The sequence below is a fragment of the Corapipo altera genome, unplaced genomic scaffold (assembly GCF_003945725.1).
Source record: "Corapipo altera isolate COAL_440 unplaced genomic scaffold, ASM394572v1 140b, whole genome shotgun sequence".
NCBI classification, from domain to species: Eukaryota; Metazoa; Chordata; class Aves; order Passeriformes; family Pipridae; genus Corapipo; species Corapipo altera.
Window position 1 is genome coordinate 757,687 of NW_020884956.1, and position 25,548 is coordinate 783,234.

Here is a 25,548-nt window from a genome sequence, read left to right on the forward strand (position 1 = left end):
CACTTTTCAAGGCACAAGGTCCATTACGTTCCATTGGGATTCCCAGTATGATGCTCATGGTGCAGCAGAGGATGAACACTTGGCCGATGGTTGCAGCACTCAGCAGTCATGGACAGCAAAACTGAGCAGCTTAAGAGGCCTAAAGAATCTGGCAGTGGCACCTTTCCTTGACAGCCTGGCTGGGAGAGCACTGGTGGTTGTGTTGCCCTGGCTGAATCACCCACCCCATTTCCTGAGGGAAGGCCCCGGTGTGTAGGGCAGGGTGATGGGGGCACAGCACAGGCTGTGTTGGTCTGTGGATGTGCACAGCACCACAGGGATGCAGAGGACCTTACAAGTTGCAGTGCTGTCCAGCACACACCCCGTGCACTGCAGCAGCCCTTCCCAACTGCAGTAAACCAGAGCTGCCACACAGAGCCTGCGGGGCAGGACCACAGCATCCCATGGGCAACAGCCCCCAGCCACACAGAGAAGCACAGGGTCGTTTCTGTGGGCTTCAGCCCACAATTCTGAGTACAGTGAATTAGGTTCAATCCATGTGAGATAAGCTGATTCTTGGAGCTGAACTTCTCTTCAGAAGTATTCCAAGTCTGCCTCTTCTGCCTGTGTAACACAAGTTCACTGGTTGGCCCTTGCCACCCAGAAGCAGTTGATGGCTAAATATCTAGGATACAGATTACCAGAGCGGGTCCTCTCATTCCAAAACATTGCCACTTGTCTTTTTCAACTCTCTTCTGCTATGCCCTAGAATAGAAGTGAACAGAAATTTAAAAAAAAAAAAAAAAGATAATTTGAGAATTTTCAGGGAGAAACCAGTCCTGTGTGCAGCATACATGTGTGTGTGGGCACCAGAGTGATCTCCTTTATCCTTGGAGGTATAGGAGAAATTGAGCTTTTATTCTCTTCTAGTGTCTGCCTCCCTGATTCATGTCACCTTTTCACCCCAGTTAACATTCTTGCAAGGAGCATGCAAAAATCAGAGAAACAACCATGTACAACTAGGGGCAGTGCCCTGTTTTACAACAAAAAGCAGACAGCTGTAGGCATTCTTCAGAAATTGAAAAGCTAGCAAAAAAAGGGTGTGTTGGGGTACATGAATTTTAACTTCATAATTACCCTGTTATTTAAAGCTAATGAATAATTACTACAGCAACCTTGCTGTCATACAGCATACACCTACTCACCCACAGTTCAGGATGAAACCAGAGAACCACATTTGGGGCCTAATCCTCCAAATACGTTTTATTGAGTTTAACACTTGGTTTGCCAGCATCTCATGGCATTAACCACCATTTACTGAATTAGATCCTTCAGTGGCATTCATTGGTCTCAAAACAGTTTCAGGTTAATCACATCGGGGTGTGGGGGGTTATACTTCAAAATTCTTGACAGTGACTCTTCCATTCGTGGTTACATTCCCCTTTCAATTCTTCACTGGAATTTCTTCTAACATTTAAAACTTGTCACGTGCTGAACTTTCCTTCAGAGGTGCTGCTGACAAGGAAAGAACAAACCCAAAAACCTTCATCAGTGCATGTGATTCACAGTAACTGAGGAATGCCAAAAGTGAAAGTCAATTCAAACAAACTGAGGTGAAAACTTTTGCAACTCTTACAACATTAAAATTTATTAAAAAATCAAGGCACAATAGGGCCAGTACTAGGAAAGTTAAATTGGCTCTCTTATAATCAAACTTTATTTGCATTTGCCTTTAAGTAAAGCAGATTTTCTGACTACTGTGTGCTCCTGTATGAGAATCAGATTAAAAACAATGTTTGAAGTAAAAAAAGAGAAAATGCTAACCTCAAATGTGCTTTCCCCATATTGTACCCTCTCCAAGGAAAATACAGGAGATAGGTTGATTCTGGTGAAGAGTGGTGCAAGTGCAGATGAAATCCCACTAGAACTCTGGGCTACCAGGAAGGAATAAATACTTTATTACCTTAATGGAAAGCAGGTAGACTTTATTCAAGTGCATTATCAACAATGAAATCACTGTTTCATACAGAAAGAAAACAGAAATAGGCCTGCTTTAGGCAAATGTGGGGGTTTGCAGAGGGAAGGGTTAGATTTTTGTTTCAGGTTGGTTGGTTTGTTTGTTTGAAAGACATCCATGGAAGAGTACAGGGAAAGAATGCAAGCTGTCTCACATAGCAAAGCAGTGACCTCAGCTCACTTCTGAGCACAGGGAAAAGAATGTGTGTAATGTCTCTCTTGTCAGAAGGGAGGAACAGGCCAGCCCTTCTCTCACCAGCACAGGAGGAGATGCACACAAACATTGTGAGGACCAGAACCCAACGTACAGACTCAAACTCACTCCATCTTTGATGGTTCCTGGCATCACAATTGCAGAGTTCTGCCAAAACACGCCTGTCTGTGCATTCTTTTGCAAAATAATCAGGGTGATCTATTTGTTATCACCACTAAAATTGAAACATGGATATTAATCAGGACTACCTATGCTGTAAAAGAATTTGAGACTAATTTCTAATGCCTTTCACTTAAAATCTCTGTTCAGAACTCATACCTTTTCTGCCCATCAACACTGTTTTGATGAAATTTCTCAGCTAGAGTTGCTGCCTGCTGGTATAATGTAAAAGAAAAATTATCAGCTACATGTACACTGTAGCAACATAAAGCAGAGTTGGTTAAAAGATGTGAGATTGTATTGCCTTCTCTGTCAATCTCAGAAGTATTTTGATATTTCTGATGTAACAAGCTCTTTCAGTACAGGCACACAAAATAGCCATCACTGACATCACAGCAGCCTCACAACCTGTAGGCCAAGGTGGCTTGGTCATTTTCAGCTATCTTTCCAAAATCACCTTGACACAGATGTCATATTCCCCACAAGAAAACAATGACATATGATCCCCATTTTAATGCTCACAAGGAGACCTGAGTGGATTTCCAGGGACGAGAAAGAGAATAAACAGAAATTGGGCAAATTTCCTGGACTCCATTACTACAACTAAAGCCATTCCCTTTAAGGACCAAATGTAGATCCAGACCTCCTCACTTTTATTTCTCTAACAAGGTGAAGTACAGGCTAAATGCATATAAACATCTGCCATCTTTGGAACTAAAACACTGAGTATGATTGGCTTTGGACATTGAATTTATTTGGTCCTCATACAACATCAGTCATAGAAAAACTTCACCCCCAGTAAGGTATTTCTTCCCTGAAAGGCAAACTTGATATTATTTTAAACAGCAGAAATATGTTTGGCACTGAACAAGTTACCTGAAGACAGGAAATACATGCATAACGTTAAGGCAACCTTTTGTTGGAATCTTTATTTTTTTAACTTCTTTGTTAGGGAGCTTGAGTTCTCCACAATAACCTGGCCATTCACTGCTGTGCAGGTCTGAACCCCAGGATAGATCAGCCAGTGTCAGCTGGACAGAGACACAAGCCTAAACCACTAAGGAAAGACATGTATATGATAATTCCAGAATGCACAGCAGCAATTTTAAGTAGAAACATTTCTTCTCGCTGTCCTTCTTTGACTGCTTCATAATGAGCATGAGCTGTGTCTCATCACCAGTTCTCAGTTATACAGACCAAAATAAATCAAACCCCCTCTCTGCTGATGTGAGCCAAGCAACTGAAAAATCAGGAAAGGATTGAAGCCCCACCCTGGAAATCCCAGCCCTTTAAGTGATGTCACTTGTGATACGCTGAGGGTGGCAGACAGGTGCCAGCATGGAGATAAGCAAGACATCAGCCTGAGCTGAGCAACTTCACATGCAACCAGCACAAGAGCACGAAAGCTGCCAGATAGGCACTGCTGCTCTGGCCAAGCCTACTGGGTCACAGAACAGAAATTCACTCTTCTGACCACGGCAGAAGACACACACCACCAAAAAGCACCCAGGAGGAGAGGTCATGGTGCTTTCTCAGGGAAACAAAGTGGGGCAAGTTTGTCACTCGAAGTAAAATAAGTCATTATTAGAGTGGGCACTGTTCTGCTCTTGGCCCCCTTTTAGGACTGCTTTTCCCCCTGTTGAGGTATCATGCAGACAGGTCCAAGTAAGAGCCCATCACACCACAGGGCTTCTCCAGTGGGTTCTGAGCTACCTCTTCCCTGGGAACTGCTGCAAAACACAGCTTGTTGCTCCACAAGAGGATGGTGCAGTAACACAATACAGGCCCTGACAGTTGTCTGACTGTTGTCTTTAAGAGGGGAACACTGTGCATGTCTTCACATGGAACCTGGTTTATCATGGCTTTAGTCCCCTCAGGATTGTTCCACCTCCTCCTCCTCCTCTCCTTGTCAAGAAGAGGATGGAAACTATGAAGAAAAGAATAATGAATGTAAGGTACAAAGATAACAAGAGAGCCTTTTCCTCTGAAAGGGGTGGAGGAGGAGGAAGGGCAGCCTAGGCATGGAAGGAGCAGTCCAGAGCTTGTTTGCAGGGGAAGAAGGGCAAACTAAAGGGTCAGATACCACTGACCTTTAAACTCCTCTTGAGGTGCTGTGTCCAGAGTGAAACAGCAGCAGTGTTTGTCACCTTACAACACCCACCTGGCCACCTTGCTTCCATCTGCTTTGGGCATTGACTCCCTTTCCATGTGTGCTCCTCAGTGTTGGTTGACTTACACCAGCTCTCCTGAGAGACCCTGTGGAGACATGAGGAAAGAGAGGCAAAGAAAGGCCAGTCAAGTGAAGACAGTGATGCTGCATCACAAGGTCTGGTTCTCAATTCACATACAGAGAAAAAAAAAAAAAAAGACAGTTGGATAGGACAAACATTGCAGAATCTTTGCTATTAAATGAAACCAACTCTCATTATTTCTGCACCTGCCTTGTAATTGTGACAAGCAGGGTAAATGCAAATGCACTCTAGTTAATTTTAGTTTTCTGAAACCACATAAAAATGAAACAAAATTTGGATTTGGAATATTATCCATGTTGAAACAAAGCTTTACAACACCTTCTGAAACAGCCATAAAGCTGTTGCTGCATATCAAAACAATGTCAAGACAGCCCAGTGTGTGTTAATGGGGCAGCTTTACAGTACATTACACTTCATAGCTATTTTTATAGATTTATAAGAACTGAATTTCCCAGTTGTTCTATCTTCCCGCAGGCATGACTGTCATGGATATAAGTCCTTCACCCACTCACTGTATGTAAAATGTTAGATACTGAGTGCCCAGGACCACGCTGATTACTCACATAAACAAAAGGACCCTGTGGGTAAACACTCAGCTTCAAAGCTATCGTTTTCTTCCCTTAAAAATACACTTCTTTTCAGAAATGCAGAAGCTCTGGCAAACCACAGAAACAGAAAGAGTGAAGCAGCCAGTATTTCAATTTCATAATATGTCCTAGTACAATAACTCAGTACCAAAAAGGGTGGACACTGGAGCCTGGATGCACAGTTTTAGAATACCAGTTAGTGAAAGGGGCCTGTAACAAGCTTTATATTTGTATAGTGAGCAAACCCACTGTTCAATATCCTTGATAGGATATGCTGGATCTCATGGATTAGGGGTTTTTATGAAGCCTTTGTAACACGCTTCTCCCCAGCTCTATTTCTACCTATCATTAGTTTTTGTTTCCATGGGAGCTCTCCAAGCATTAACCTTACAAAAGTCACCTGAATTACTGAGAAACAGGGAACAAAATACCTTCAGGGATTTCACAGCTGTGTCCAGAGATTTAAACCATCATGTACATTTTTTTCAGATGACTCCCAGCTTGCAGGCATTTGGTCCACATGGAGGTATCCTGTTGATCTATTGTGTCTTTCAAGAGCCCCCTTCCTGGTCTGTTGGGTTTTTTATTACATGACATGAACTTCTATTTATTTCCTAACAGTGAAGCAGAAAATCTCTTGTGATTTAATGAGTTTATGGGTAAAAATAATTTTAAAATACATACCCTCCTTGGAGATCGAGAAGATTTGGCACGATTTAAGACTCTGCATGGTTTATTAAGCAGAGAATAACACATCTCAAAAACCATTCAATAAACCAAAAGAACGTTATTTAAATGATTTGTGGATGGTCAGCCAGGGAACATTTAATGGATTTCTGATGATGGAGCATTATTTAATACATGTTCAGAAACAGACAGGAGTAGATATATGAAAAGACTACTGGGAAGGCATCCACCACCACAGGTCCTCAACACCAGAGAGTTGTTGGGTGCCCTATGAACTGCAAGTTTGGTGGCAGCAGAATTTTAGATTAATAGAAGCCCACGTCATAACAACATTTTCTGAGCTACCTCTAAGAAAATTCAGAAAAAAAGCTACAGCAAGTCTGTCATGAAGACTTTAGCATCTCCCACAGAGTAAGTAGGAAGCCAACTTCTGACTCACCTGCTCCATCAGAGCTTCGGGCTGTAGTCTCAAGCACCTGCTCTTTGAAAAGCCAAAAGAAATTCAGATGACCCAGATAAGTGTGTGACAGGGATGGTGGAAAACAGCATGTCCTGCAACAAAGGAAGATCTTGAATATCAGACTATTGTCAAAGCACAGGCTAAGGCTGAGAAAGCAGACACACACGACAAGAAAAAAATAAAAGGGGGGGAGGGGGAGGTTGGAAACTGTAGCCAGAGGTACGCAGAGGAATCCTTTTGCTGTGATGCCAGGCGCCAGTGGAGCACTGATTCAGGACTTCATTTCTGTACGTTCAGCTACTTTTTAGGGTGAGAGAAAATGGCATGGATTATGTGCTGTATTTTGAGCAAGGCGTTCTGGTACTGGTGTGATCAATAAGCATGATCTAAAACTATCAACAAGTATGATCTAAAAGATGAAAGGGAATTTCTCAAGCTTCAGTCAACAGACAAACACTTTAATTTACAAAGCCTGAGGAAGCCCATTCCCCCACCTATTTAACAAAAACATGGTCTTGTAGAGTATTCCTTTTTAAATAGGAACAATCTACTATTCTAATTAGCAAATATAAACAAGCCTTTGCCTCCTAGTTTCTTTTCCCCTCTCCAATCTCATGTTCTACCTCTTTGTGACCGGGAAGACTTCTCTCTCCCACTCTGCTGGGGATAAAGCAGACATGGCACTGGCAAAGCTGAAAACTGTTCACATTTGCTTGTTAAAGGACAGCAGCTTGTGTCAGCAGCACCTGGAACAACAGAGACCACGAGCAGGGGATGAGACTTAAGAGGACTCGATGTGACCCCCTGTTCTGAGTTGTCTTCTGCAAACTTGCCTGGCCAATCTGCCCTGTAACACAACCTGCCCCAGAGGGCTCTTGTAGAGCAGCTGTGGCAAAGACTGTCAGGCATGCTGAGGACAGGGGTTGGATGCCAGCAAAGAACTGCTCTTCTGTCTGTGCACTGTGTTCCTTTCCCTTCAAGTTAACAGGGACTGGAGCAAAGCCTTTTGTAATGAACATAACAAAAGATGATGAGTTGGCCTCAAAGCAGTAATAAAAAAAAAAATTTAAGAACTCTTATAATAAAAAACGCATTCATATAACTGGGTTTTATTATTTCCCACAGTTTTATTTTAATATATGACTCAGGGTGTGGAGATGAAGGTGTGATTCAGAGCAATAATGGGACTTTAAAAGCTTGTGCCACAGGGGTGGGCTAGGCCCTCTGGTTGCCAGTTACAGGAAGCCTCTAGTCAAACAAAACTACTACCCAGGTCCAGGTATACTTTGTCCACATAAGATAAAATGTGCATAAGGCATGGTAGGTATACTGGAAGGAACACACAGGAGACGTGTACATGAAGATAGAAAATTGTGTGACTAGAGACCAGCAGAAATGAAAGCACTTTAGATGCTGTTCAGTATTGGTAGCATTTAACTTAAAGTACCAGCAGGAACACCTAGGTACAAATTGGGTCTTAGCCCTTGCAGAGTATTTAACCAGACCCTTTAGATTTTAGGAGGCTGAGCAGCCTGCAATCCATGCACCACACGGTGCCACCAGCAATCGGTGCTGGGTAAGCAAGGAGCAATCAGGTAAAGCAGATGTATTCAGCCAGGGAAGCATGCAGGTGTTCATCCAGCACACTTGTCTTTGGCCATCTGCACACACCTGCCATTGCCCCATTGAGAATCACCACCATTTCAGAAAACAATATTTGCTCCCCTTCCTTCCAGAGGTCACCTCGGGAACTGTCAGTGAAAAGAAGCAGATGTTGTTTGTGAACCAAAGGAATATACTCAGCCTCACAAGGAAGTGCAGCATTCAGCCATAGCCAAGTTAAACAAGATCCTTTGATTTGTCACTGGCTTCCCCAAAGCCCCAGAGATTTGCTTTGAGCTCAGCTTGAATGGCCAACAACTCAGGTAGAAAAGCACCAATTTGTCTGACCTGTCAGCAGCTCCCTGAGCTATTCCTGAAACACTACAGGACTTAACTCCACAATTTGAGACTTTCCAGCTGAAAAGATTCCATGTCAGGCTGACCAATATTCCAGTTCAACAAAGCACTTAAGCATATTTCATTAAGAGCACTTGCTGAACAGTCTATTTACCAATAGTTCCACAAGTGATACAAGGTCTAAATTATCAATATTTTCAACACTGTGCACCATGTAGTGCTGGATTTCTGCACCCCAGTGCTTTAGGACTGGCTGCACTTGGATACTTTCGAGCAAGATTTCCCAAGAAAATGAGAATTTGCAGTCATGCTATGGGTATGTCTGTCCACATTTTCCAAGTTTGAAAGGAGGATAAAGATGGTCAGGGGGCATGTAAGCACATATGCAGGGTGCCAGGAAAGGAGTACTAAAGGCGGAGTACTGAAGGGAGGCAGAAAGAAGCCACTGAAATTAGGGTGAGCAGCACGGAGGCATTCTGCAGCAATGTTTGTTGTGTGAACGTACAGAATACTACTGGAAGACAGAGCAGTGAGATTACAAGTAAAACTCTGGATTCTGGTCCTCCTTTCTGTTAGGGACACAACCGTTCAGAGCGTACAAATTCCCATTCCACTTCCTTCTGGTGATGTGCAGACAGCACGTGCATACCAACACCTGGCTGACACTGCATCCTTCCAAGAGGCTGATGTGATCACACGACGGATGACTGGCCAAATGCACACACTCAGAGAACAGTCCAGCTGCTTCCAACATAATATTCTCTATTGGCAAGTTGCTCCAGAAAGAAGAAACATGCTGCCTTGGAGAATCTTCTGGTTCTAGTTGCATTTGTGCAGGCTGCCCCGTTTGGATTGAGAGCCCTCTGCCCTCTCAGTAACCCTGCAGAGGTGCAGCCAGAAAATCTCATTGCACCCACCCACCTCCTGAATTTCGTCAGGCAACACCCAAAGAGCCTACCCCTTTCCAGGGAAAAGGGCAAGCAGGAGAAAAATCTGATGTTATCATCAGAAATGCTTGGGATGATGCACTACACAGCAAATCCCCCACCCCTGTAATGACACTGTCAAAGCCTAACATGAAGAAAATGCATCCTGTGCCTTCTCCAGTTGAAAAAGTCCATCACTGATAATACCAAAGGATAACACAATACGTACTGCAAGTCTCCAGGCAGATTGCAACAGGAAGGAAACCTCTGGTTGAGAGGTAGGCAACCAAGTCAGAGAGGTAAGAAATTTGTCTTAGACCACGTTATGCACCAGTGCCTGAGCATCATTCACTGTTTGCTGGGCTGGGGCACGTTGCAGATGTGAGTGAATGGGCTTACTGGCAGCCCTACATACCCACAGCATCCCTGCTCACAGATTGGTTTTCCTGGGAACTGTTCAAGGCTGACAGTTTAAAAAAAGGCCACTCAGTACTGACAGGAATCCAGCAGTGCTGCAGTACTCTGGCAGTCCATATTCTTGGAAAATGGTGTGAGGAAAGAAAGGTTTGGTGGTGCTGGTGTGGTGCACTCGAGTGGGACAGGTGTACTGCACTGCACACCCACATCTCACCCACAGCTCCCTCCTGCTCTGCCTGGGTGTGAGCAAAGCTCAAAAGTAATGCAGTCCTGTCTGTCTGAGTGCACCTGTACCCTGCAGCAACCAGAAAGGAGGGGTGGGTGCATGACCCAATGTACTTGCGAGAGCCTGTCATCTCTGTCTCAGCAAATTTTGGGGCCTGAGTTTGTCATTAGTAGGGAAGCCAAGCCCAGATTTTAACTTCCTTGCAGCTCTGTTTTCCCTGTTTACCAGAGAAAATGATTTAATAAAAATTATTCCAGCAGGTTTACGGTGTAGTTTCTGTGAACTCTTTTAATAAGTAGGTACTGGAGGGGATGTGTATGAACTCCAAGCACAGTGCACTTAAACCAAATGTAAATTTCTGTCTATAAGACAACTCTTCATCTCGTAGACAGATTTGCAATGGGAAAATCTATTTTATTTGTAGTTCTCTGTGTAAATATTCACCTATACATTAAGTGAAGAGCATGATACATGTTCTTTGTTATTCTTCTCAAAAATGATAATGTTGTACAGGTAAGAAGTGTTATAATTTCCTTACTATTCCATGGTACAATAAATGCACAAACTTACTAACAGAAATGTGAAAAAAGTGCATTTTTGTATTTTGGCCGCTGTTAGAAAACCTAGTGTGCCAAACTGCCTTCCCCATTCTCTGAAGTACATAACAAAATAAGGTTCTACAGCAGAGTCTCCACCTACAGCAACCCTGCAAAGCACATTGTGTGGCTCCACTGGACACCTTCAGGCACAGCAATCCCATGTGTGCTGCACAGGTAAGGAGCACACCTTTGCAGGAATTACTCTAGCTGGCAGCTGAGACATGACAGCTTCCTATAGAACCCCTCCATGGAACAGGCCACAGAAGCACACCTTGTCTCCTAAAGGGAAAGCCAACAGGCTCATGTAAAGGCTCTCACCCAGGGCATACAGTTCACAGGCCTCTTAAAAGGCTGTTCCTCTGTATTTCTCTGCTGTTAACACCTTACAGCTGAGTCCCAGTAACTGGCTGTGTAAGCACTTCTAGTCAGTTCTAGGGCAAAGCCAAACAAGTTCGTTCAAACCACTGCCAGGTGGCTCAGCTAACTTGTTTTATTTTGTCCTGGAAGACTCAGAAGTCTTCACAGGTCAGGAAGAGTTGAGAGGGAGCTCTAAAATCTCAGATGAGTGAAGTTAACCGGCATCCTAAGCATTGCCCTTTGAAGGCAAAGCCAAGACAGGTTAAGCTAAACACCATGACTTTGCCTTGACACCATGAGTTATCAGGAGGACAGTATCCAAAAAAGCAGGAGGCAGCAGTGTGCTCCCTCGTGTCTCAGGGGAAATCACTGAACTAGCAGTCCAGAGATCTCCTCTGGCAGCTGACTTGCCCTCTACATGCAGAAAGCCCTTCTGCCCTGGCACCTTGAGTGCAAGCCCAAAGAACACCAGCACAGCCACACAGACATGCCCTGGGCCCCCAGAGAAATCAGGGTGCAATCCTCACTTCCCAAACTGCTGCAGGAGCTTACAGAGCACTCAGCAGATCCCAACTGTGGTCACACTGTTCTATCGAAATGAACCACTAGGTATAGTTTCAGGCAATTTAAACACAATCAGAAACAGAATTCCAGAGCTTATGCCATTAGCAGAACTAACGTTTCTTGAAGTCTTTAACACAGATTATACCTTTTCCATGACCTGTGGATCGTGGTGATAGTGGTTGGCCTGATCAAGCTCTGTGCTTTCATGCCTTCACCTAAATTACAACTGAGCCATACACAGGCTGGCAAAACACGTGACAGAATGTTCACCATCCTCTGCTCTTCCTATTTTGCTTCTCCGTGCATCAGCCATGGACACACAGGTGGATTGCACAGCCAACACTGGACTGTCCCAGCTGCCCTCACAGAGCTGGCTCGCTCCCTCGATGGCACATGACATAAAATTGTGCTTTGCAATGTAGGCTGAAGGATTATTTGATTTTTTTTTTCGATGACAGCATGAGCCCAAACCCACTTAAAAAAGACTGTTACTACTACAACAATTTCAATCTTAAACTTAGATGCCAAACTTCAAAAAATAAGCACTTAAAATAATCATCAGAGGAGACAATTGAGATCACATGTACTGTAAAATGCTGAGTTACAGACCCAGAGTGCCATCTAGTGCACTTCTCTGACAAGAAGTGGAAAGAAGAGATGATGTGAGTTGTGGCTTCTGTGTCCAACAGGGAACTTCTTTCAGAAGATAAAGGGGAAGTGGTAGATATTAACTAATTTCCTTTAAACTAGAGCTTTTAACTTATATTCATAATTTTCATATTCATAAACAAGATGATATCAAATAAGAGCCAAGTGACAGTGGTCATGCAACCTGTGTAACTGGTTTAAAAAAACAATAATAAAAAATCCCTATCCCTCTTGGGGTAATTATTCACAAGGCACTGATAAACCAGAAAGAAATTTCAAGGTGGGTCCCCTGGAATCTATTCAGGAACCAATATAATTCATTTTGAGTGAACAAACAGACTAAAAACTCATGGGTTCACCAAGTGCAGAAGTGAGGAATAAAACTGAGGATGTTCTCAGCTGACTGGTGAAATGGTGTTAAGTCAGGATGCTGGTATTTAGCTGAAAAAGTGCAAGAAGAAAGAAAGGATCTAGCACACACAGGCAGAACAGGGAAGGATGTGGTAGGCAGCAATGCAAAGGAAAAGGACGTGGGAGTTCTCTTCCTTCTGTAAAGGATATGAAAGCTTCCAATGAACCTCAAGCTAGACACCTAAGTCAACAGGCAATCTAAATTAGATTGGTGATTTAAGAAAAGTTTTTTGGTTGTTATAGTAGTGAAATGTTGAAATACTACAGTGTTGTCAGAGACCTTTAGAAAACCACATAAAACAAGTGCTCATTCTGAAACTTATCCCCGGTTTCAGGTCCTTTCAGCACTGCATTTCAGTGTGCTCTGATAACACACCAATTGTACCAATGCTTAACTCAGACTGGGTTCTTTCAATAACTCTAACTCCAGAAATCTCATTCATCAACAACCTACAATTAGCTCTTTACATAATCTGCTTTTACTCATCTGCTTACGAGCTGCCGTGAAATGTCTCTGAAGGGTAATACAATTTGAGGGTACAATGGCCCACTTCATGTAGATGGAAATTTAGAGTTTTTACAGAGGTATCTATGTGTCTAACATAGTACTTCTTGTGAAGTACTAACCTAAAAGACAGCAAACATTCCAGTCACCAGGATCTACAGATTAAAGCCTGCTGTTCAAAGGGAGTGAAGCAGCTGGCCCTGAATGTTCTGTGCATTGTCAAAATACTGTCCTTCATGGAGGCCGTGGAGCGAGTTATCAACACTAGCGAGCCTCTGCTGTGTACAAGACCCAACCCACCTTGGTGGCCAAGGGAAAGCCAGTTGATGTGATCTTTTTGGATTTCAGCAAAGCTTTTGATCCTGTCTCTCCCAGGGTCCTTCTGGACAAACTGCCCAGCCCACAACTGGATAAACACATCCTGTGGTGGGTGAGGCTCAGGGGTCGGGCACAGAGGGTGACAGTGACTGGGGTGACATCAGGCTGGCACTGTCACTAGTGGGGCTCCACAGGGCCCTGTGCTCTCCAACATCTCCAGCAATGACTTGGAGGTAGGACTGGAAGGGACACTGAGCAAGTTCGGAGATGACACAGAACTGGGAGGGGCTGTTGAGTCCCTCGAGGGCAGGGAGGGCCTGCAGAGAGACCTGGACAGATCCGAGGGCTGGGAATCACCAACCATGGGAAGTTCAACAAGGGAAGTGCTGGATTCTGCCCCTGGGATGGGGCAACCCCGGGTGTAGGGACAGACTGGGAATGAGAGGCTGGAAAGCAGAGCTGGGAAAGGGCCCTGGGGGTCCTGGGGGTGCCAGTTGTACCTGAGTCAGCAGTGCCCTGGCAGCCAGGAGGGACATCCCTGTCCTGGGGCATCAGGGAGGGGATTGTCCCGCTCTGCTCTGCCCTGGGGCGGCCTCACCTCAACATTGGGGCAGTTTGGGGGACACAATGTAGGGAAGGGATTGAGCCATTGGAGAGTGTCCAAAGGAGGGACATGGAGATGGGGAAGGGCCTTGATTTGAAACCATGTGAGGACACTGAGGACACTTGGTGTGTTCAGCTGGAGCAGAGGAGACTGAGGGGAGACCTCAGTGCAGTTCCAATTCCTGGACAGGGGCAGAGGAGGGGCAGGGACTGAGTTCTGCTCTGGGGGCACCAGGGACAGAAGCCAGGTAATGGCTGGAGCTGTGTCAGGGCAGGCTCAGGTTGGATCTCAGCAAAAGGTTCTTCCCCCAGAGGCTGGTTGGGCACTGCCCAGGCTCCCCAGGGCAGTGGGCACAGCCCCAAGGCTGCCAGAGTTCCAGGAGGGTTTGGATGATCCTCTGGGGCACAGGGGGTGACTCTGGGGATGGGCCTGTGCAGGGCCAGGAGTTGGACTGGATGGTCCTTGTGGGTCCCTTCCAACTCAGCATGTTCTGTGATTCTGTGAAACACAGTGACAACTGCCTGAAGAATCTCCTGAGCTTCCTAAATTAAGGGACTAAGGTTCCCAGATCCTGCAGAGGACCATGAAAGAATGGCATCAGTCAGCCCAGTCAGCCTTAGCTATGGCTCTTCCCAATGCCCCACAAATGCAATAAATTACAGAATTCAGGAGATATAATTCACTGACTGTCAGAGTTCAAGAAGCATCTGGACAATGCTCTCAGGCACATGGTGTGATTCTTGGAGTTGTCCTGTGCGGGGCCAGGAGCTGGACTTGATCCTTGTGAGTCCCTTCCAACTCAAGATATTCTATGATTCTATAAATTAGCCTCTTTATTGTATTTCAGAACAGTTCCACACTTGGGAGAACCTTTTTCCTGTTGCCATTATTGCAGAGCAGGGTAGCTACCCAGAAAAAAAAAAGCCACTGTGGACATTTTCCTCCTTTAATGAACTAGAGAAAAAGATTCTACCTTCCCTTTTCAAACGTACATCCCCCATTTTCTTGTGTATGTACTGGGGAGTCACAGAGGAGTCACATCCTAATGCACCTTCCTCTACTGTGGCTTTCTGAAAACACAGTGGTACAATGGAAAATTGTATTAGAGACTGAACACAACAGAGCAAGGTGATGGAGAATGGAATGCTTTCAACAAGTAACTTGTATTTTGTACTGGTATAACAGGCTTCCCACAGACACCATCCAACATAAAAACCTTATTCTCAAGTCTTTTAGCAATTCATAAACACTTTACAATCCCATTACTGCCCAAATTTCCTTTTGCTAAACCAGTCAGCCCAATTGCTCTACTTAAAGATTCACCACAAGATATGTTACCCTTCCAAGTAATTATTTCCCATCTGCTGTTTATGGTGACCCCATTAAATTCAAAGTCAAATTATGCTTTAGTAACTATTGTAAGTTTCAGTTATGTAGGATATATTTTAAGACAATAGAAATTTGTTTAGATGGATACAAAAACAGTGAGTGTCTGCTATCATGGAGAATCTTTATGTTTCTTTAACCCTGCCCCTTTCCCGTACATCAAAGACCATTCAGTTACATCACCCCTTTAAAAATGGCTTATTAAATGTCCTTCATTATGTCTTCTCAAAATACAAACCTCAGACTGCATTGTTTGCTTCTGTTTTTTTGGAGCATAAGTAGCAATGAATGAAATAACTCTTTGCAACAGCTTCAATAATTTCTGTACGTTTCAGAACATGGAGAAAACGAGGACAAAAATGGCAACAAAAGAGAACACATGCAAGCTTCATTGCATCCTCTCTGTGCAGTTGCTATGCAGCAATTGCCTTCCTAAAAAGAACTTTGGCTTTTTTGCTTACTAACATTTCGTCATTCAAGTAGATACAGTATGTTCAGATCCAAAAGGATTTAAATGAATTCTTTGCTCCGAGAGCTGTCTCAGATAACTACTAATTAGAATGTACATGCCCTCTGACTTGCTCATTTTGAAACTATATTCACAGTGGGGCAGAATACACAACCTAAATAAGCAGCCAACGCTGCCACAAATGGAGAAAAGTCCTCTCTTCACTCTCATGCAAAAAACACAGCGAAGCAGGCAGGCACTCAGCCTGAAAAAAAAAAAGAAAGAAAGAAAGAAAGAGCATTTTTTGGCAGTTAATGTGGGCAACTTTTGTCACTGCTGTCTTTTCCAATAGGTTTCTGTCCCACTGCTGTTTTACACCCCTGTGTTCTGTTATGGATATTGTGGGCATATCGAAAGCCTGTGTTGTAAACAGCCACCTGCTTAATTGTTCAGCTACAGTAAAACACTTAAAACTTTGAAAAGGACAATAATTTATTATGCACACGCTGGGAAAAGAATGAGTAAATCAGTGGTCTTTATATGGATTTAGGTAAAAAATGTATCCTCTTTCCAAGGATAAATAAGAAAAACTAATTACTCTATGGGGGTCCAGGATTACAATCCTAAATTTAGTTATAGCACAGATTTCTTGGCTGCACCCCCTTGCCCATAAACTTTAATCCATACAACATGAGCTCAGTCTCGTGTGGCAGGAAGGGGCTGTGCTGCTGCTGCTGCTGCAGAGCCACCATCCTCTTCCACCACCAAGACACCCCTTGCCCACCAGGTAACCAGGCTAAAATGCTCAAAAGCTCATGACCTGCAGTAGGAAATGCATTCTGGCAGAGATACCACAAAGAAGCACCCACCAAAATAATGCTGAGCATCTTGAGACAAAGGCAAACATATACCTTTCTTTTCTACTCCTAGGGCAAAGGTACAGGTCCCTTCAAAAGGACATTTGTAAGATCCCTGCTTGGGTGGGCAGATGAGTGTTTGGGTCTGGCCTGTCACAGGGCTCTGCTGTGTCCCATGGAAGCACACCCTGCCCAACCACGAAGGCTGCTATTCCTTCTGGGAATAGCCCCACACAAAGGTAAGAGCATGGATGCTGCCCTCCAGGATGAAAGGCACAGTCAGGGTCTGGTGCTGAAACTGTGAGGTGTAATACACAATATCGTGGCCTTGCTAAGCCCCGGTGACAGGTGACAGTTCATTAATGGTTCTGCTGCAAAAGGTTTCATTGGGATGAAGCTGAGATTTCGCTCCATGGTTCTCTGGTGCCAGCTCTCTTAGTCTTGGTTCAAAATGCACCTGATGTGAAACTGGATAGGAAGACAGAATGCTCTTAATGTCCCTCTGCTTTTCACAGTTTTCATGGTTTGTTGACTACCACTCCTAAGGAGAGGTTTCTGGTGCTTTTCTGTTAGGTTCTTCCTTTCTTATTACCAGTAAAATACAAGAAAACATATCAGTAGAGTCACTCCATTGTTCCTTGTGGCTTTCAGTAAGGAGGAACAAACGCAGAACAAAATATTTATATCAGAAGACGGAGTGCACACTGTGAATTCCTAGAATTTTCCCTGGCAAAGCCCTCTAAACTGGCCAGAATGTTTAAAAGGAAAAAAAAAAAAAATCCTGCAGCTACTGATCAGTTGATTTAAAGAAGATTATTAGAGTTAATTGAATTCTGGTATTTATCATCCCATAGCCAGTGTGCTCTGTTGCTCACTAATCAGCAGAAGGGGGCTGGACTGGGTTTTTTATCTTCCTCACAATACCACAAAGTTTATATAAATATTTCAGAGCAAACCACCATTTCTACCACAGCCCAAGAAACCAAGTCCAATCTTATCCTTCTGAGTGGTCACTCATTTAACAGATTGTTGGTGGTTCTGTAAAGGTTAATTGATCCTAAATTTCCTTAGGCTCTTGGAACTCAGTAATACAGCTAGAAACACAGTTAGCAACACCATTCATTCATTCATATGTTTCTTGACTTTTGTGCTTTTTGATGAAATTCAATCTATTTTTTTAGACAACTTTCACAAAAGAAATTATAAAGTCCATGTAAGGCTAACACATAGTGACTTGCAGACGTACCAGAACTTACTTTACTTGCTACCAGGACAAAACATAGCTCTGAAGCAATCAATTAAACCACATGGAAGCAATCAATTAAACCACGTAAGTAATCCATCAGGTTACTTTTGAACACCTGAAACTTTGTTTCCAGTATCTTTGCATTTGTTTCCCTGTCTTTGAAAGGAGAGAAGTAGTAATGTTTACATAGTTCAGAAAGTGACTTTTCTTGTAAAATATATAAAAAATACAAAGTAACTCAATAAAAGGACATTTTAAAAGTGGTTAGTGAGACAGTTAGTTTAGAAAAAGAGCGATAGATCAATTTAGGAAACAAGCCTCAACCTCTGAAAATCAATTAGCCTTTCTATAACAGCAGCAGTGTAAAGCAGCTTTATAAGGTAAAATCGCTTACAATTATCAGCTTTCTAAGAATAGTCCATGGATTTTCTCAAATGACTCTCCAATTTTCAGATAATACTTTTCATTCTAAAGTCAAAGATAATCAGACTGATGTCACCACAGAAACTTCCTACCTTCCTTCCCTGAGATGTTCCTTCTCCCATTGACACCACCCCACCACAAACCCATTTCCATTGCCTCGTTGTTTGCCCCGCACTCTGCCAGTTACCACTTAATCTTCTTATGAAAATTTTCTGTCCTGTGCATTTTCAGAATGGGCCACCCACACGGGGCTCCTCTCTGAGCACAGAGCCGCTCTCAGGAAAGTGTTCTTCTCATAAACAAGTAACAAACCAGGGATTTCCATCGGTAAACCCTTGGTTGTTACAGCCGGGGGGAAGAGCCCAGGCTCCCAAACTACCTTTCTGATTTCATCTGAGAGCAGATGAGACCTCGTTCACCGACATTCCTGTGAGGGCAGTTTGTTCACAGAGCAAAGGATTTGCGAGCGGACACACGTCTGTGCTCCATCCCCTGTGTGAGGAGAGGAAACACTTATTATGTCCTTGAGCTCCCCAGATAACCAGCCCCGGTGCCGTGGGAACCCCTCGGGTGCGAAGGAGCCGGTGCGGGCACGGGCTGGACCCGCTTCGGGAGCGGGAGGGAGGAGCGGAGAAATTAACGTGAAACACACAGAAACCGACCGAGCTCGAGCACTTGGTTGGGACCGCGCTTGTTCCTACTGATGACAAGCAGTAAAACGTTTGTTCTTCACATTATTATCGCACCGCCCCGACGAATAAAAGCGCCCCAGGAGGCGGCCGGCGCGGAGCCGGCGCTGTGAGGGGGAGCCCGGCGCGGCGCCGGGCGGGCTGGTGGCGGCGGTGCCCGGCTCACCGAGCGCGGCACACAGAGCGCCCGGCACACCGAGCGCCAGGGCCGGCTCCGCGGTGCCCGCGGCCCCTCTGAGGAACACACGGCCCCGTGAGCCCCGGGCACTGCGGAGCCCCGTGAGCCCCGGGCACTGCGGAGCCCCGCGTCCCCTCAGGGACCCCCGTGTGCCCTCAGGGACCCCCCGCCCGGCCCGCGGGGCGGCGCATGCGCGTTGGCGGGGCAGAGCAGCGCGGGCAGCGATGGCCGGCGGGGAGCAGCGCGGCGCGCCCGGCGCGGGGCGGGTGGCGCTCAAGAAGGAGATCGGGCTGGTGAGCGCCTGTGCCATCATCATCGGTAAGGGCCCGCTCCGCTCGGCCGGCGCGGGGGGCAGCGGCGGTGTGCCGGGGCGCGGTGCGGTGCCGGGCAGGTGACAGGGCGCTGCCGGGCAGCGGGTATCGCTGTCACACACGGTCCGTCTGGAGGCGCCGGCAGAGCGGGAGTGACGGCCCCCTCCGCCCCAGACCGCGAAGCCGTGAGGTCGTTCTGGAGTCTTTTGCTGATGGCAGGCGAGCTGCTGGGGCTCCTGCGGCGCTCACTGCTGAGGCTGGGACAGGTGGGTCGGTGACCTGCGGCCGGGGCTCTCCGCAGGGAGGTGTTTCTCACAGCGGGGGCTCTCGGGAGGGCTCGCAGGGTGTCCCGGGACCCGCACGGTGTGTGGCGCGGGTTGGCAGCGGTGCCATCGCTGGCGGGACCGCCCCGCTCGGTGCCTTGTCCCGCAAACCCGGGACAAGGGTTTGGAGGCTCCCGGTTCGGAGCCGCCGCTCCCGTCACTGAGCAGCACCGGGACCCTGGAGCGGGCTGTGCTCCGGGACACTGGGACAGGCTGTGCTGCGGGACACTGGGGCGGGCTGTGCTCCGGGACCCTGGAGCGGGCTGTGCTCCGGGACCCTGGGGCGGGCTGTGCTCCGGGACACTGGGACAGGCTGTGCTGCGGGACACTGGGGCTGGCTGTGCTCCGGGACCCTGGAGCGGGCTGTGCTCCGGGACACTGGGGCGGGCTGTGCTCCGGGACACTGGGGCGGGCTGTGCTCCGGGACACTGGGGCAGGCTGTGCTCGGCCCTCACCCCGCTCCATCCCTGAGTGGGCTGGAGGAGCGGGGCGAGCCTGGGGAAGGAGCGGTTTCCCAGGTGAGTACCAAACGCCGTGGGAAGACCCAGCGTTCACCTTCACCGAGAGCTGTCGGAAAGACTCGCAGTGACAGCTGGGTCAAGGCCCATGGCAGCAGTGGGCACAACAGAGGCTGCTGCATCTGTGGGAATACACTGTTCAGTGGCAGAGTTGGCTGGGCCACCCCTTTGTGTCTCTGTGATTGATGTCACCAAGCCTTTGGAAGAGGACTTTACTGCAGGCTTCCTGTAGATGACCACACTGTCCTACTGCAATTTTTTGCTCTTAGTCTCGTGTCCCTTTTATGTCCAGTTTAGGTGGATGGGGTCTTGCAAAAGAAAAAAAAAAAAAGAAAAAGAGAAATTTCCATTTCGTTGAACAGGATCTCTTGCATTGTGGGCAAGGCTGTTATATGAAAGGAAAATACTTCATGTGGTTCCCATAGTGAAATACTAAAATCTGTAGCTGCAGTTTGTGGGAAGATGTGTTCTAGGTGGACAGACATGCCTTTACTTTGAATCCCACAGCACATTTAAGGGGGAAAATCTGGTTTCTGGGTCTCAGTGGAGCACAGGTGACCTTGTGTAAGAGTGGAGCACTAGTGGGTATTCAGTGCAGCGCAGTGCTGCAAGTAAGGCACTTCCAGGGTTAGGTATTGCCTGAGTTGCTGCTGGCTGTAGGGAAAATTTATGGCAGCTATGTCGTTTATTAGGTATTAGATGATGGTATCTCAAGACTGCTACCCTGCTCTCCCAGATCCCTTTGCTGTCAGCCTTTCATCAACCTGACTTATTTGCAACATCTTGCAAGCAGAATACATCTATGTAACACTTGTCCAAATTAAATCTTGTGAAACAGCCCCTCATTTAATCAAAGACATTTGAGCAGGAAAAAATACTGACTTCTGTAATAAAGTCTAGTACTCTCGAGTGGCTTAGGTTTAAAGAAGGTTACCTACTCTGCCACATGAAGCCTAAAAATTCTTCTACAAGTTCCCCCATATTTTTATAAAAGACGTTTGAAACACAACCCTAGAATCCTATTTTTGAGTTTGATTTGTCCATGTGCAGATGTGTGAAATTACATCAGGTATCACAAAATCTTCAGTAACAAAGTGTTACATAGTAAGATATAGTATAGCTTTGTAGGTGTCACTACACAAAACATGACAGCCTCGAGTCAGAGGACACTGCAAGCCATTAGTGGAGTTAAATAAGTGACATCTTATTTGAGACTCCTTCAGCAAAAAAATAAACTAATTGATCCAAATTGGTATTAGGCAGCCAGACAACTCACAAATTTTCTACATGATAAAATTCAACATTGGGGTAAGACTTATTTCCAAATAATTGAATGTGGGGGGGGAAATGGGTGCAGTTGGTGTGTCACAGCCTTTGGAACTGATGACAGACCAGGACTTTCATGTCAGCCAGCATATTGAATTTCCTGTTATGAGTGGGGGAGGGAAATGAGGGTTTAGACATCAAATTCTGACACGTCTCACAGCAAAGTCATGTTGCTTGAGAACCCCAAGAAAAACAGAAATTGCCTTTAAAAAAACCCTCTTCTTGCTCTGCATAGAGCTAAAAGACAATTGTGCTTTCTTATTTTTCTTTAAATGTTCTTGCAGGTTACCTTTATTCGAACAGTGTATGAAAGTGCTGCAGATGTAGAAAATGTAAGAAGGTATTTTTGCATTTTCAAACAGAAGTTTGATGCTATGATCTGCCAGCATTACACCAAATGTTGAGGTTCAGCAGACTGTTCTACAATTCTAATCAGCTGGAGGATGGATGGAGAGAATTATAATCTTCTAGTAATTAGGAAATAAGAGGAAACACTAGGGAGTATTTGGAAAATACTCTAAATATGAGCTTAAGTTATTTTGTTATTTATGTTGTGTTATTAATAAGCTGCTGGTTGCCTTCTATACACTAATTCTGCTTGTTTAAAATAAAGCATTATATGATTTGCAGTTGGAGGAGTGCTGGGGACCACTCAGAAAACAATGAAATTAAGTGAAAGAGAAGGATTGGAGGTGGGACCACGATTATCTGGCATATTTTAAAGCATTCCAGTAATGTCAGGGTCTCTGGAAATTTCGTAGTCCATTAGCACCCCATCACAGTTGCAATTAAGGAAATAAAACCAACCTTTAGGTGCAGGTACATCACTTCATCCAGGTTGAACATGACAGGCTAAGGAGGTGCTCAGCCTGCCCTGGGAACATGGGGCATGTACTGGTTCAGGAAACAGGGAGGGCAGATGCAGCCCTCATCCTGCCAGCTGCCCTGCAGCTCCCATGCCCTGTGCTAATTCCCTGCAAAACAGGTGTTCCTTTCCAATCTTCTTGCCATGTTTCAAATTTTAGGACAATTTTCTTACTATGCTGTCTAAATATACTCGCAAAACTCATCCTTTCAAATTTTTATCCTCTCTTTGTAGAAGTTTGAAAGGCTTTGACATTAGATATACCGGTTCATCTAACAGAAGATATTCAGAAAAAATAGCATAACAAAGTACATCAAATTAGGAATATAATATACCTGTCTTATATCCACCCCATGGAACAGTCTCCTGAGTTCTTCCAGCAGCTTAGCCTTCCCACAGCCTGTCTGTCCTTCATTACTTCATTATTTATGTTTTTTAACTTGCATACAAACAAGCCTGATTAGAGAAGAAAGCTGTTTCCAAACTTTGTTTCACATCGAGGCAGAAGACACATCTTTGGGGTATTCTTATGTAAATGCAGGTACTAAATACAAACCCCTCTCGTTTTAACGCTAAAAAGAGACTGATACTTAATGACTGCAGAACTGAACAGTGTTTAGTAGAAGTAACAAACCCTTCTGGCCACATCTCTGCCACAGAATTTTGGGAAGTGCCTGAGACTTGCTGCAGAAGCACCCAAACTGCTCTGTCTCAAACATGGTTATGTACAGTGAAAGCAAATCTCTCATGGGGCTCCAGACATTAATAATCTTCTAAAGTACTCAATTACCCCACAAATCAAGCTTGCCAATACCCAGATGAAGTGATAGAGCTTAAAAAGTAGTGACATACATGTTTTATTATCCACTAGATAATAACTAGATAATTGTTTGAAACCCAAACTAGGTTTTATTTATCAGACACAGAAATCAATGCTGTATTTAATTCAATAGTTATTTTATGTACATACACATAGCTGGCTTTCCCTATCATTGGTAGAGCTATATATGTAATTAAGATTATTGCACGTGTCTTTTCTATGAGCACAGGCATATGAGCTATACCAAGAACCTCTTATCCAGTGCCTTCCTGACAGATTTGCCTCTGTAGATGAAAAGCTAAGTAAGAAGCTCCATGATTTGTCTACATGTAGTTTCTATTGCATTCCATAGTTCTTTAGAAAACTGCAAGAATTATAAACAGCAGCCTGATTAATATCTGATACCAGCCTGGTTCTTTTGGTCAGAATAATGAAATCCAGCATTCTTACATTAGAAATGTACATTTAACTATATACACAAATTGCATGTATGACACATGTAACAAGAGATTTTTGACTGTTTAATGCACACCAAGTAACTTTACATAAAACAGTTCAGCATCTCTTAAAACTTTTGTTTATGTGACTTGTAAAACTGCATGAATGTAGCCAGAGGGTCATACTTGCATTATGATGAAATCTGTTGAATACTCCTCAATTATTTTGTATCAGGCTATATAAGGCCTATTAGAAGACCTACAGATTGAGCCACAATAAAATATGTCAGCTAAAACTAAATACATCTCCTTATTTTGCTGAGCACAGGCAGTCAAGTTATCTGCATCAGCTGACTTGGCATTGCTTAAAAAATGCTTGCAGTGCTCATTCTGCTCACACAGAAGTTTGGTGGAAGATCCCCTATAAAGTGGTTCCTGATTCAAGTCCAATGACAGCATCAAAACTGTCCAGCTGACCAGTGAGCAATGTGTTCAGTTGCTGCTAGTTCTGAAAGTAACTTTCTGGAATTATCTATCCACGTCACCCAGAAAACAGCACACACTTACTTTCTTCCATAGCTGACTGGCTTTATCTTTTACCTGTTAATTCAGGGTTTAGACACTTGAAAATACGTGATCCAAGACAGATCTGTGAGAAATCAGACAAGTAAGTTTATTACTACAGAACTGCAGTTGTCAGTTGTCCTCGTGCTTGTTCAGGTGTGATGCTCCTCCACAGGGGAGAGAAGGAGAAACCATTCCCCCTGTTGGCTCTGTTCCAAGAGCATCAGAGCTCTGACCCCTCCTGAGGATGGGCAACATCCCAGCAGTGTGTCTGGGGAAGCATCAGCAGGTGCCTGTGAATCCCCTTCAGTCAGCCACCCTATGGATGCTCTCAGCAGAGTGCACACAGGCTGAAAACCTGCTTACATCAGACATGCTTACATGTAACACTTGCTTCTGCAGGTACAGGGGAATTAGCATTTGCAGAAATATCACTTCTAAGGACAGCACTTCAGTGGGATTTTTTCTCCTTGTCATTAGCAGAAAACTATTTACCAGCCTTCTTGTGTGTCAGTTTGCTCTCTCATTACCACTATGTCCCCTCCCATTCTAACATGCCCTAAATCCCACAGTCTTTATAGGCAGAAACCTAGTACAGGTTTAGTTCTCTCTAAGTTTTGGTACTATTCTAAAGAAAGTGTTAAATGAATCAGAGCAATTCAGCTGTGGGGGTTATTCCATTACTCAATGACACAGAAATTCCTCAGGCTTGAACATCACCAGTATATTCCTCTCCACCTGTCTTGCTAGCTAAATGTTGGGGAAGGAGAACATACAGAAGTGGGAATAGCCTTCATAGTACTTTTTCATAACATACAAGAACTGAAGTGGAAATGGGTAGGTATTAACTCCTGCTGCTTGGGGAATCCTCTCTGATCACCTTCCATGTGCCACCATTGCTTTAGGCTGGGGTTTGGTCATTGAATCAACTGACACCCATCAGATCCATCTGTTTATCAAATCATTAGGAAATCCTTCCTAGTCAGACACAATGGACTTCACTGGAGTAGTACCTGAATTAAAGGGCTGCAGCAGAAAGAAAGATTTACGAAAAATATGGCAAAAAACCCATCCACAGCTCTGGGTGGTTTCTTCTGATTTCTGTGATCCCACCTGGGATCATAGAAAACAGTGGTGTTGCAGCAAGAATTTTCTCCCTCTCTGAGTCCGTGTGAGAGCATTTCACTTTTTTAGCTAGCTGAAGTTTCAGGACACACTTTTGTTCACTGACTTGTGAGAGTAATACAGATCACACTTCAATGGTTCTCT

General features: G+C 44.8%; 1 protein-coding gene across 2 annotated transcripts in view; it reads left to right on the forward strand.

The window, feature by feature from the left end:
• Positions 1-19,287: 19,287 nt before the first annotated feature.
• SLC7A10 (solute carrier family 7 member 10) overlaps positions 19,288-25,548 on the forward strand; it is a 41,226-nt gene continuing 34,965 nt past the window's right edge. Inside the window, exon 1 of one of the 2 annotated variants that reach the window (XM_027663748.1) lies at positions 19,288-19,433. In XM_027663748.1, the coding sequence (XP_027519549.1) occupies positions 19,340-19,433 (94 nt within the window). In that variant the 5' untranslated portion in view covers positions 19,288-19,339. The remainder of the gene's footprint in view (positions 19,434-25,548) is intronic. The other variant, XM_027663749.1, reaches the window with a different exon arrangement.